Source organism: Oncorhynchus clarkii, chromosome 13 (genome assembly GCF_045791955.1).
Source record: "Oncorhynchus clarkii lewisi isolate Uvic-CL-2024 chromosome 13, UVic_Ocla_1.0, whole genome shotgun sequence".
NCBI classification, from domain to species: domain Eukaryota; kingdom Metazoa; phylum Chordata; class Actinopteri; order Salmoniformes; family Salmonidae; genus Oncorhynchus; species Oncorhynchus clarkii.
The window spans coordinates 43,997,949-44,010,337 of record NC_092159.1 but is presented as its reverse complement, the minus strand read 5'-3'; the positions used below and the strand labels follow the sequence as shown (position 1 = coordinate 44,010,337).

Sequence of the window (12,389 nt, the reverse complement as noted above, 5' to 3'; positions counted from 1 at the left end):
CTTTCAGCTCCCTCCAAAGATTTTCTATTGGGTTCAGGTCTGGAGACTGGCTAGGCCACTCCAGGACCTTGAGATGCTTCTTATGGAGCCACTCCTTAGTTGCCCTGGCTGTGTGTTTCGGGTCGTTGTCATGCTGGAAGACCCAGCCACGACCCATCTTCAATGCTCTTACTGAGGGAAGGAGGCTGTTGGCCAAGATCTCGCGATACATCGCGATACATGGCCCCATCCATCCTCCCCTCAGTCGTCCTGTCCCCTTTGCAGAAAAGCATCCCTAAAGAATGATGTTTCCACCTCCATGCTTCACGGTTGGGATGGTGTTCTTGGGGTTGTACTCATCCTTCTACTTCCTCCAAACACAGCGAGTGGAGTTAAGACCAAAAGTCTCTATTTTTGTCTCATCAGACTACATGACCTTCTCCCATTCCTCCTCTGGATCATCCAGATGGTCATTGGCAAACGTCAGACAGGCCTGAACATGCGCTGGCTTGAGCAGGGGGACCTTGCGTGCGCTGCAGGATTTTAATCCATGACGGCGTAGTGTGTTACTAATGGTTTTCTTTGAGACTGTGGTCCCAGCTCTCTTCAGGTCATTGACCAGGTCCTGCCGTGTAGTCCTGGGCTGATCCCTCACCTTCCTCATGATCATTGATGCCCCACGAGATGAGATCTTGCATGGCGCCCCAGACCAAGGGTGATTGACCGTCATCTTGAACTTCTTCCATTTTCGAATAATTGCGCCAACAGTTGTTGCCTTCTCACCAAGCTGCTTGCCTATTGTCCTGTAGCCCATCCCAGCCTTGTGCTTGCTTTATCCCTGATGTCCTAACACAGCCTTCTGGTATTGGCCATTGTGGAGAGGTTGGAGTCTGTTTGATTGAGTGTGTGGACAGGTGTCTTTTATACAGGTAACAAGTTCAAACAGGTGCAGTTAATACAGGTAATGAGTGGAGAACAGGAGGGCTTCTTAAAGAAAAACTAACAGGTCTGTGATAGCTGGAATTCTTACTGGTTGGTAGGTGATCAAATACTTATGCAATAAGTCATGCAATAAAATGCTAATTAATTACTTAAAAATCATACAATGTGGTTTTCTGGATTTTTGTTTTAGATTCCGTCTCTCACAGTTGAAGTGTAGTACCTATGCTAAAAAATTACAGACCTCTACATGCTTTGTAAGTAGGAAAACCTGCAAAATCGGCAGTGTATCAAATACTTGTTCTCCCCACTGTAGCTACCACTCTTGTTTAAGTTACTGAGAAGAAATTCTCTTTGGAAATATGGAACGGAGCTGGTCGCCATTCTAGCTGTAGTGTGCAGGGAGCCCTCACCTCACAGCGGCCCAGGAGCCCAGTCTCCTGCAGCCGGGACCACACACTCTGGATGCGGCCGGCGTGCTCTGGATGGATGTGGGTGTTCCCACACATACACTGGTGCTTCAGCATAAAGGTGTCGTACACCAACCCTGAGATGATAGGAGGGGGAGAGAAAGAGAGAGTGCAAGAGAAAGATGAGGGAAAGAAAAAGAGATGGAAAGGAGAAAATGTAGCTTTTCAAGGCAGGAAGAAGACCAACCACAGGGCAACCTCTCTTCAACTTCTCTCTCAGAACAAATGGTGACCACACCGTTCATAACCCCATTACCCAGCAGGTCAGAGCATAATAAGACCATAATCTAATGGCTTTTTTCATGTTAGGACTGTTGGAGATGTTAATGATTCCATGGTGGAGGATGGCTCAATGTCATCCTGCCATCCTGGTTTCATCAGATCCAACCCTGCAGGCTCTCGGTATTATTATTTTCTCTGCTGAAATAATTACACCCAGGCAGGCTGCTTGCCTCAGCCCTTATTGAACTCACTTAGTACACGGGTTCCTAAACTTTTTCACTCAGGGGGGTCCCCCCTTCCTGCATTGGGGAACATACCGTCCCCCCCCCTGCATGTGCACACAACCATGTCTATTTAAAGCTTATTTCCTGCAATTCTACGCATTCTGCTATTGGATGCAAAGACAATTTCAGTTTTAAAGCTATTTTTTGGGCAATTGTATTCAATTTTCCATGTCTAATGAGTATTCGTGATATTTGAGTGACTAAAACAATTAAAATAATATGGCCTAAAAAAACATTAGCCGACATGGGCTAGTTGATCTGGACATTTCTGACAAGTTATAAATAGCTCTAAGGTATGCATTGACTGACATGACAAGAGGAACTAATGATACACCACCCAATTTCCAAATTGAACCTTGTGCATTGTACTATTACAACTTTCAAGAGTAAGTTGAAAGCCGGACTGAGTACCTGCCGACCCCTCGCCACGCCCCACAGTTTGGGAACCACTGAATTGGTCAACACATCCTATCCTGCAAGGCCATTTGATCATGGACTGGCTAGGTGAGTGTTTGTTTTCTGAAAGTGTCTTTAAGGCCAATGGCTTTCGTTAGAGTTTAGTGGGGATTCATTGCTACATAAGCTCTACTATCTACCACTATGACAAAAAAGTAGAGATTCAGATAGATAACTGAGTTGAGGCAGTTTCTTTCATATTGTTTAATGGGTCCTGATCATCTCACTTTGTATGTCATCTGTTCCAAAGACCAAAGAAGCATACCTGTAGTGAAGAGGTGCTTGATGGGGACCTCACCCATGGGAGCCCCCTTGATGCTGGCAGTGGCAGGGGAGGACTGGGCCCTTCCCAGAGGTCTGTGGGGCATACCCGAAATGGACAGGGACGCCTGGAACACATTAAGCTGTTGCAGGTGATGCTGGTCGGAAAATCGGGGACAAAATAACATACATTTTTAATACCAACTAAAGCTTTGAATAATGTCTTTCATCATGAGACACTGCCTGGACTTCAGTGTGAGGGGATGGACTTAGTAAATAAAATCAGCTCTGTGGCTTTCATCATTTACATCAGATAGAAATACTGCAACCTTGAGAAGTGACATTTCACAATAGCTGCAAACTGAATCTGCCACCTCAGGCCAATGGAACGAGGGGAAAATGGGAGGGAGGTGGAGCTAAATTTAAGCCGGTTATAGACTAAATATGGGCCCTGGGTAGAAACCCAAAAGGCAAACACATATCCCCATACGAGCCTCAAAAGGCAGGGCAGGACAAGGACCGAGCCTTCCCAACAGCCAAAAGACTACTCTGACAATTCCCCAGCTGTAAACAGTGGCTGAGCTAACGGGGCTCTGCTTTCTGTCAATGGGAGAAGCACTACACATCCAGACAGGAGCTGTGTGAGCTCTAGGAAAAAACTAATGCGACAGATGCTCCTAACAGAGATCAAATGACAAGGTTCACGGTTCTTATGCATCTTTTTTTTAAACTGCGAACGGTTTGTTTCAAAACCTTGAGATAGGAGCTCAGTTTACGCTCTCGGACACACACAGGTCCGGCAGGCCCACACCTTGCTAACCCCCTTTTAAACGAGAGATCCTAAGGCAAGACTCTTATGCGTCTCTCTCACCGTCTTTTCTCTTTCCATTGCACAGGGCGGCTCAGATCCATTTGTATTCAAGGCACCACAGCAGACAAGTAGAGCAGAGTCAGAGGGAAAAAAGTTCAGCGGGGAGGCGGTGTGTGTGTGTGTGTGTGTGTGTGCAGGGAGGGGGGGGCCCTTCCGTGTCACTGACTCAAATGCCAAAATAGGTTTGAGGTTGTTGTCTCTACAGAATGACTGCATGCTCCCTCCCTCCCTATGCACCCCATACCCTAAAAACTCCTCTATCCCCCTAGTCCGTCACAACATAAATAGTACTGCAGCAGCATAGCTCCCTGATGGGAGGTGAATTGGTGTAAAGTGCAGGGGGGAAAAGGGGGGAGAAAAGGGCTGGTATGGTGAAGAGAGGGGGGGGGGGGGGGGGGGAGAGAAGGGTGAGGGTGGGAGGGAGAGGGGAATGATTCACCAAGGAGAGATGAGTCACAGATGAGTCCATTCACTGAGATGAAAAAAAAAGCAGCAAGGGCAGGGGAGGGAGGGAGGGTGTGTGAGCGCGCGCGTTGTTGGGGAGAAGACGCAGCCTGAATTCTGATGCTTTTCTCTCCTCTGATATTTTTTCTCAATGGTGTGTGGGAGTAAGAGAGAGAGGTTTATTTTATAATCTCCCTCGCTGCATTGGATCTTCCTCCCTCCAACGCACAAGCAGCATTTCTTAGAGGAACGTGACCACAACACATGTCCATTCTTTTCCCCCCGCTTTTTAACATTACGTATTAATTGCTGTCAATGACCATAATTTAGAGCCAAATATGGTAACCAACAGCAACATAGCCAACTGTGGCCATTTACTGTATTATTTTATAATGTTTAGGTCCTCAAAAGAGTATGAGGTGATGATGAGGATCCAAATGCATGTCATCAACTACTGAGTAGAGTAGCTCTATCTCGGGCAATGACAGCTAAACCCAAATTCAATCCATCTTGGTGATAGATAGATAGATGTATATTTGCTTTTTAAATAGGCCACTTGCCCTTTTGCAACTTTTGTTTCAGAACTTTTAACTGGAGCTGCTTATCCTCTTGGTAATTTGTGAAAGAACTGCAGGCGATTCATTCTCGAGAGCTTGTTCCTTTATTTCCTGCTAAGTGCAATGGATGACTCACAGGTGGGTGGGAATTAAGGCTCTCGCTCTTCTGTAGGGAGCTATGACGACGATGTCTCGCACAGCGCAGCCACTCTGCCCTCCGAGAGGGGATACCCTTTTCTAAATCACCTGGCCCCCGTAAAACTCAACCCATCACTCGAACTGGGTGTGAACGCCAATCTATGTAGCCACATCGCTAATGATGACGTTGCTACCTTTTCAAATGCATAGCCTTTGCTACTGATCTTTTGGTAGGTAATTTCTGCAATCTACAACCCTCCCTGGAGTGATTGGTCATTCTAGACAGTTTCAAGTCATAAATGGCCCATTATAAGAGGTACAATGACGAATCAAGTCACAAGGTTAGTAATCACAGACAGACGTCCCCGGAACAGATTTGGGAAGTTCAACAACGAAAGGGGTCTGAATATTTTTACTGCACTGTTTGGAGCAAGTAACAAACATTTCGTTGCACCCGCTATAACACCAATAAACTTTGATTTGATTTCAGCAGAATTAATCATATTACAGGGAAAAACAATAAAACTCATGGTTTATAAATAAACAATTTGCACCTCTTATTGGCTCTCTGATTTTCTTACAGAAAGTCATCTTAATTAGTGTTAAACTTGCAAGGCAATACATTTTGTTTTTCCCTAACAAAGTAAAAATTAAATGCAAAATGTCTATAAAAAAAATTCAGTATTTACTTGGCCGTAAGGTACGCCCTCCTCATCACACTCCCTCAGCTCGATTGCCTCGTCTTCATCATCCTCTTCCTCCAGGTCGCTCTCTGTGCTCTCGCCCTTCAAGGGGGTCAGCAGGCGTTCTGAAGGGGGCGACGTCTCCCCCGACTCTTCCTTCTGGAGCCTCTGCTCCTGAGGACGCCCCTCCCCCAGACGCTCAGACCCTGCCCCCTCCTCCTGCATCTCCTGCATCTCCTGCGTCTCTGTGAGCTCCTCCTCAGTCTCCTCGGGGTGGGTGGGCGGTTGGCGAGGAAGCTCCACCCCTTTTGACAGAATCTGGTGTGGTTGACAGATAGAGTTAATCACTGCTGCCACATGTAGAGTATACTACACCCCCCAGTCCAGCAAATGGCATACAACACTTTTTTTTACCTACAAACACAACCATAACCTCTAATACTGTAGTGTTTCTTGTGGTGCCCCCTACCTTGTTGAGCTGGTACTGCTTCTGCTTCTCCAGGAAGTGCTGGTGCTGCTGCTGCATGACGAGCTGCTGCAGGGCCTGGGGGCTCTGGGGGAGGGGTGCAGACTGTGTGCGGCTCAGGGGCCGGTGGCGTGGTAGCTTGTTCACCGTGCGCATACTGTTGGACACCCGGTCCCCCGTCACCAACGGAGACTGACCGTATATGGGGACTGGAGGGAGGAAGAGTCAAAGAGATGTGTTTCAGAAGAGGCAGTATGTATTTATCTATATTTACCTGCAAGTAGAACACTCTGCTGGCAGGGATGTAAGAGTATAAATATATGTTGGTAGATGTACCTGAGAGGAGGGCACTCTGCTGGCGGGCCTGCTCCAGCAGGAGGACGTGTTGCAGTAGGGAGGAGTGACTGCTGTGGCTGTTGGGGGCCTGGGTGGAGTCTAAGTCGTGTTGCATCCCAGGTGGCAGGCATGATGCCGGCAGGGACGAGGTGCTGACAAACTTGCCCGTCAGAGCCCCACCCTGACGCATGGTCTGGATGGCCTGCCTCTCCGCCTCCTGCAACAGCTTCTGATTGGCCTGAGGATGGAAGGGGGGTTAACTAAGTCAGACTGTCTACATTAGAGGACAACTCTGGTTCAGGGGAGTGTGTGCTGGTTTCCATTTTCCCTCAACTCAGTGGAATGGAGCAGGTTGAGAGTTTTTTTTTACAAGTATTTGAAAAAAACATTTAAGAAGCTATTTTTAGAACAAGGCCAGCACTGGAAACATTTTTGCACATTTATCTTTATGCCAACAGTGACGGGTTCTGACTTTAAACTTGAAATATTGTTAATCATCAAGTATCCCATGGAAAGGAGAAGGGCCACAGTTTGGTTGTTACAGCAGAAGTTAATGGTCATCTGTAGGAGGAATGTAAGGTTGGATATGAGCTAGGGGCTTGGAATGTACTGAGTTAATAAGAAAAGGCAATCACGTAGTTGTGGTCATTGGTAAGGGTGGAGAGCTGTAGATTAGTGAGGAATGGGGGTCGAGGTCAGGGAGAAGGTACAGTTTATTACCCACATCACCTAACTTCCTGCCTAGCAATAAATATGTAATGTTTAGAGGGAAGGAGCAGACTTCACCTATATTGGAGTGTGTGTGTGTGTGTGTGTGTGTACGTAGTGGGGCAAAAAAGTATTTAGTCAGTCACCAGTTGTGCAGGTTCTCCTACTTAAAAAGATGAGGCCTGTAATTTTCATCATAGGTACACTTCAACTATGACAGACAAAATGAGGGGGAAAAAAAATCCAGAAAATCACATTGTAGGATTTTTTATGAATTTATTTGCAAATTATGGTGGAAAATAAGTATTTGGTCAATACTCAATTCTTATCTCAATACTTTGTTATATACCCTTTGTTGGCAATGACAGAGGTCAAACGTTTTCTGTAAATCTTCACGAGGTTTTCACACACTGTTGCTGGTGTTTTGGCCCATTCCTCCATGCAGATCTCCTCTAGAGCAGTGATGTTTTGGGGCTGTTGCTGGGCAACACCGACTTTCAACTCCCTCCAAAGATTTTCTATGGGGTTGAGATCTGGAGACTGGCTAGGCCACTCCAGGACCTTGAAATGCTTCTTACGAAGCCACTCCTTCGTTGCCCGGGCTGTGTGTTTGGGATCATTGTCATGCTGACGGACCCAGCCACGTTTCATCTTCAATGCCCTTGCTGAGGTTTTCACTCAAAATCTCACGATACATGGCCCAATTCATTCTTTCCTTTACACGGATCAGTCGTCCTGGTCCCTTTGCAGAAAAACAGCCCCAAAGCATGATGTTTCCACCCCCATGCTTCACAGTAGGTATGGTGTTCTTGGGATGCAACAGCATTCTTTATCCTCCAAACACAACAAGTTGAGTTTTTACCAAAAAGTTATATTTTGGTTTCATCTGACCATACGACATTCTCCCAATCTTCTTCTGGATCATCCAAATGCTCTCTAGCAAACTTCAGACGGGCCTGGACATGTACTGGCTTAAGCAGGGGGACACGTCTGGCACTGCAGGATTTGAGTCCCTGGCGGCGTAGTGTGTTACTGATGGTAGGCTTTGTTACTTTGGTCCCAGCTGTCTGCAGGTCATTCACTAGGTCCCCCCGTGTGGTTCTGGGATTTTTGCTCACCGTTCTTGTGATCATTTTGACCCCACGGGGTGAGGTCTTGCGTGGAGCCCCAGATCGAGGGAGATTATCAGTGGTCTTGTATGTCTTCCATTTCCTAATAATTGCTCCCACAGTTGATTTCTTCAAACCAAGCTGCTTACCTATTGCAGATTCAGTCTTCCCAGCCTGGTGCAGGTCTACAATTTTGTTTCTGGTGTCCTTTGACAGCTCTTTGGTCTTGGCCATAGTGGAGTTTGGAGTGTGACTATTTGAGGTTGTGGACAGGTGTCTTTTATACTGATAACAAGTTCAAACAGGTGCCATTAATAAAGGTAACGAGTAGAGGAGAGAGGAGCCTCTTAAAGAAGAAGTTACAGGTCTGTGAGAGCCAGAAATCTTGCTTGTTTGTAGGTGACCAAATACTTATTTTCCACCATAATTTGCAAATAAATTCATTAAAAATCCTACAATGTGATTTTCTGGATTTTTTTTCTCATTTTGTCTGTCATAGTTGAAGTATACCTATGATGCAAATTACAAGCCTCTCTCATCTTTAAGTGGGAGAACTTGCACAATTGGTGGCTGACTAAATACTTTTTTGCCCCACTGTATGTATGTATGTATGTATGTATGTATGTATGTATGTATGTATGCATGTATGTATGTATGTATTCAGCTGTCTGACTTATTGGGTGAATAAACTTGGTTTGAGCTTATCATAGTTGTCCGTGAGTTTTTTTACTCTGTTTAATTAGAACCTAACAGCAGCTTTGGCTAATGTATTATAACCATTACAGATAAATCCTAAATTGCTAAATTGTCTCACACATACATACATACATACATATACAGTTGAAGTTTACATACACTTAGGTTGGAGTAAATACAACTTGTTTTTCAACCACTCCACACATTTTTTGAGAACAAACTATAGTTTTGGCAAGTCGGTTACGACATCTACTTTGTGCATGACAAGTAATTTTTCTAGCAATTGTTTACAGACAGATTATTTCACTGTATCACAATTCCAGTGGGTCAGAAGTTTCATACACTAAGTTGACTGTGCCTTTAAACAGCTTGGAAAACAACGCCATGGCTTTAGAAGCTTCTGATAGGCTAATTGACATCAATTGGAGGTGTACCTGTGGATGTATTTCAAGGCCTAACTTTCAAACTCAGTGCCTCTGTTTGACATCATGGGAAAATCAAAAGAAATCCGCCAAGATCTCAGAAACAAAATTGTGGTCCTCCACAAGTCTGCTTCATCCTTTGGAGCAATTTCCAAATGCCTGAAGGTACCACATTCATCTGTACAAACAATAGTACGCAAGTATAAACACCACGAGACCACACAGCCGTCATACCTCTCAGGAAGGAGACGCGTTCTGTCTCCTAGAGATGAACGTACCTTGGTGCGAAAGGTGCAAATCAATCCCAGAACAACAGCAAAGGACCTTGTGAAGATGCTGGAGGAAACCGGCAAAAAGTATCTATATCCACAGTTAAAAAAGTCCTATAATCGACATAACCTGAAAGGCCACTCAGCAAGAAAGAAGCCACTGCTCCAAAACCGCCCCAAAAAAACAGACTACGGTTTGCAACTGCACATGGGGACAAAGATTGTACTTTTTGGAGAAATGTCCGGTGGTCTGATGAAACAAAAATAGAACTGTTTGGCCATAATGACCATCGTTACGTTTGGAGGAAAGGGGGGGGGGGCTTGCAAGCCGAAGAACACAATCTCAACCGTGAAGCACGGGGGTGGCAGCATCATGTTGTGGGGGTGCTTTTCTGCAGGAGGGACTGGTGCACTTCACAAAAGAGATGGCATCATGAGGGAGGACAATTATGTGGAAATATTGAAGCAACATCAGTCAGGAAGTTAAAGCTTGGTCGCAAATGGGTCTTCCAAATGGACAATGACCCCACGGGAGCAAGGAGGCCTACAAACCTGACTCAGTTACACCAGCTCTGTCAGGAGGAATGGGCCAAAATTCGCCCAACGTATTGTGGGAAGCTTGTGGAAGGCTACCCAGAACGTTTGACCCAAGTTAAACAATTTAAAGGCAATGCTACCAAATACTAATTGAGTGTATGTAAACTTCAGACCCACTGGGAATGTGATGAAAGAAATACAAACTGAATTAAATAATTCTCAACTATTATTCTGACATTTCATATTCTTAAAATTGAAGTGGTGATCCTTACTGACCTAAGATTGGGAATTTGTACTAGGATTAAATGTCAGGAATTGTGAAAAACTGAGTTTAAATGTATTTGGCTAAGGTACTGTGTGTATTTTTTTTCAGACAATAAAAAAAGTGCTATTTAAAGTTAATTTATTGAAACCGTAATATTAATATTATTAACCGTAATATTGGTAATATTATATCGTGGAACACAATCTTCAAAAAGGCAGCACCCTCAGCAGTGGCGCTTGCTTGTAGAAGCCTATGTCTGTGCAATGACAAAGCATTGTTTCGTTCATTTAGCAGGCAAAATGCTCTTATTTCCCGAACAAATCAAGAGACCTATTTTATTGTAAAAGAAAAAAAACATGTAAAATAACTAAATAATACATAACAGAATATTGTTCCAAATGAAAAAAAGTGAAACGCACCTCACGTCTGGAAATTCTTCTTTCAGAGTGATAATTTGGAACAGGGCTCAATTTGGCAAGGTGAAATCATTTCAGGGTTACAAACCAAAATCTGTCTTCTTTTCGATATACAGACATTCAAATTTGTTTATTCAGCCTGTTCTTTGGTATTTTCCAAATGGATTAACAATTCCACATTGAACTCTGCATGGGGATGAATTACAGCCATGACATCTGTTTGGTGAGTAGGCTTAGGCTTAATGATTCTGATAAAAATGTTTAGGGCGGCTATAGCCTAGGCTAACCAATTCTAAATGGCACTAGTAGTTCAAAGTAGCATAAGTGGAAAATAGACAGGACACAATCTTTCCAAAACTGCAGCGCTCGTTGTTGGAACATATTTCCCTACTTCAGCCAAGCAGTCCATTAAGAATTTGTGATAAAACTGTCGTCATTTGGCAAGGAATGAAGCTTGTGTATCCCATCAGATACGTTTTTAATAGGCCTAACGGGAGCTTGTGTGTGTGTGTGTGTGTGTGTGTGTGTGTATAGAGGGAGCGGTCGGAACACAATTGAGTGAGTGAGACACGGAGGGGAAATGGAATTTAGGGAGAAGAACTGTGTGATTCTTGGCTTGGTTTTCTTTTTGTTGTGCCACGCAAATGCACATGTACAAATGGAACTAGAGTCAAAGCAAATTAACATGGTCTTCTAGACAACATTTTGATCTCTGGTTAAAGATGGAGTTTTTACATCCATTTGAGTACTCATGCCTATCCCTAGTTTGTGTTGTTCAGAATTTCAGTCCAGTACTCACGGTGAGGTGCGAGTTGGCTGGTAGGCCCAGGGAGATGTTGGGCAGCGAGGGGGATGTGTAGAGGCTCAGCGGACTGACTGTCCCATCGGCGTTAAGGGTCTGGTGGAGGGACCGCAGCTGCTGCACAGAAAAGAGGGAGGAAAAAGTGATTGAGTGAGAGAGAGCGTGTGAAAGGGAAAAGGGCGAGAGAGCGAACAGAAGAGGAGCAAGGGAGACAACCAGCAGGGGTGTTTTCCAGAGAGAGGGAGAGAGAGAGTGAAGTCTTCCAGCTCACTAAAACATCCCATCACTGCATGTATATTTAATCTACCCTAGCAACAACGAGAGGGGAAGAAAGGAATCCATCTTGTGCTCTATCTGACCCTCTGCAGTATAAACAGATAGGACAGGAGCTCTAACCGTAGTGTGACTCATTCTTTCAGCTTGCACAACATGTTTCTCTCCAGAGGCCGCCAAGGCTTCCAGTTCACTTTGAACAAACGGCTGTTATTTGATGTTTGTGCAGGTGTGCTAGCTAGTACCATTTCAGGAGCTTTTCTTACTTGCCATTTAGACTTCACCTGGCTAACACTGAACAGAAACCCCACATACTGTAGGCTGTGTCCGAAATCTGTCTTGCCTACTACTTACTAAAAATACATACTGTGTACTAATAGTACTACATACAATTTAGAACGTATGCTTTAGTAAAAACGTATGCCATAAGCAACAAATATCAACATACTAATCATCCATTATGAGAAGGCATCATCTAATGTGCAATCGCACTTGTTCCCTGCCAGTTGTTTATTTTAGGCCATATTCTGATTATCAGCTGTTGTCAAACACACGTGAACGGAAAAGACGATACTCTTCCTCAATAGTGTGCAGCGAAAAGATGAAATGAGTATTACATCCTAGAATTTAATTATCAGCTGTTGTCAAACACACGTGATTTTTTGAAATGTTTGAAAATCACACATTTTACTTTATTTTCACATAACCATATTGTGTTCCAAATAGAATGCTTTTTGGGTATTTGGACACAGCCATATTTCTCCCTGCCTTCAAGGGCCCTTCTCT

At 44.4% G+C, this 12,389-nt stretch overlaps 1 protein-coding gene across 7 annotated transcripts in view; it reads right to left on the bottom strand.

The window, feature by feature from the left end:
* LOC139364780 (histone deacetylase 5) overlaps positions 1-12,389 on the bottom strand; it is an 87,545-nt gene that overhangs the window by 11,665 nt on the left and 63,491 nt on the right. For 4 of the 7 annotated variants that reach the window (XM_071101844.1, XM_071101843.1, XM_071101842.1 and 1 more), the window contains exons 8-13: positions 11,328-11,447; positions 6,107-6,344; positions 5,774-5,979; positions 5,311-5,622; positions 2,616-2,769; positions 1,332-1,465 (exon numbers count right to left, since the gene is read on the bottom strand). In XM_071101844.1, the coding sequence (XP_070957945.1) occupies positions 1,332-1,465; positions 2,616-2,769; positions 5,311-5,622; positions 5,774-5,979; positions 6,107-6,344; positions 11,328-11,447 (1,164 nt within the window). The remainder of the gene's footprint in view (positions 1-1,331; positions 1,466-2,615; positions 2,770-5,310; positions 5,623-5,773; positions 5,980-6,106; positions 6,345-11,327; positions 11,448-12,389) is intronic. The other 3 variants (XM_071101845.1, XM_071101840.1, XM_071101839.1) reach the window with 2 other exon arrangements.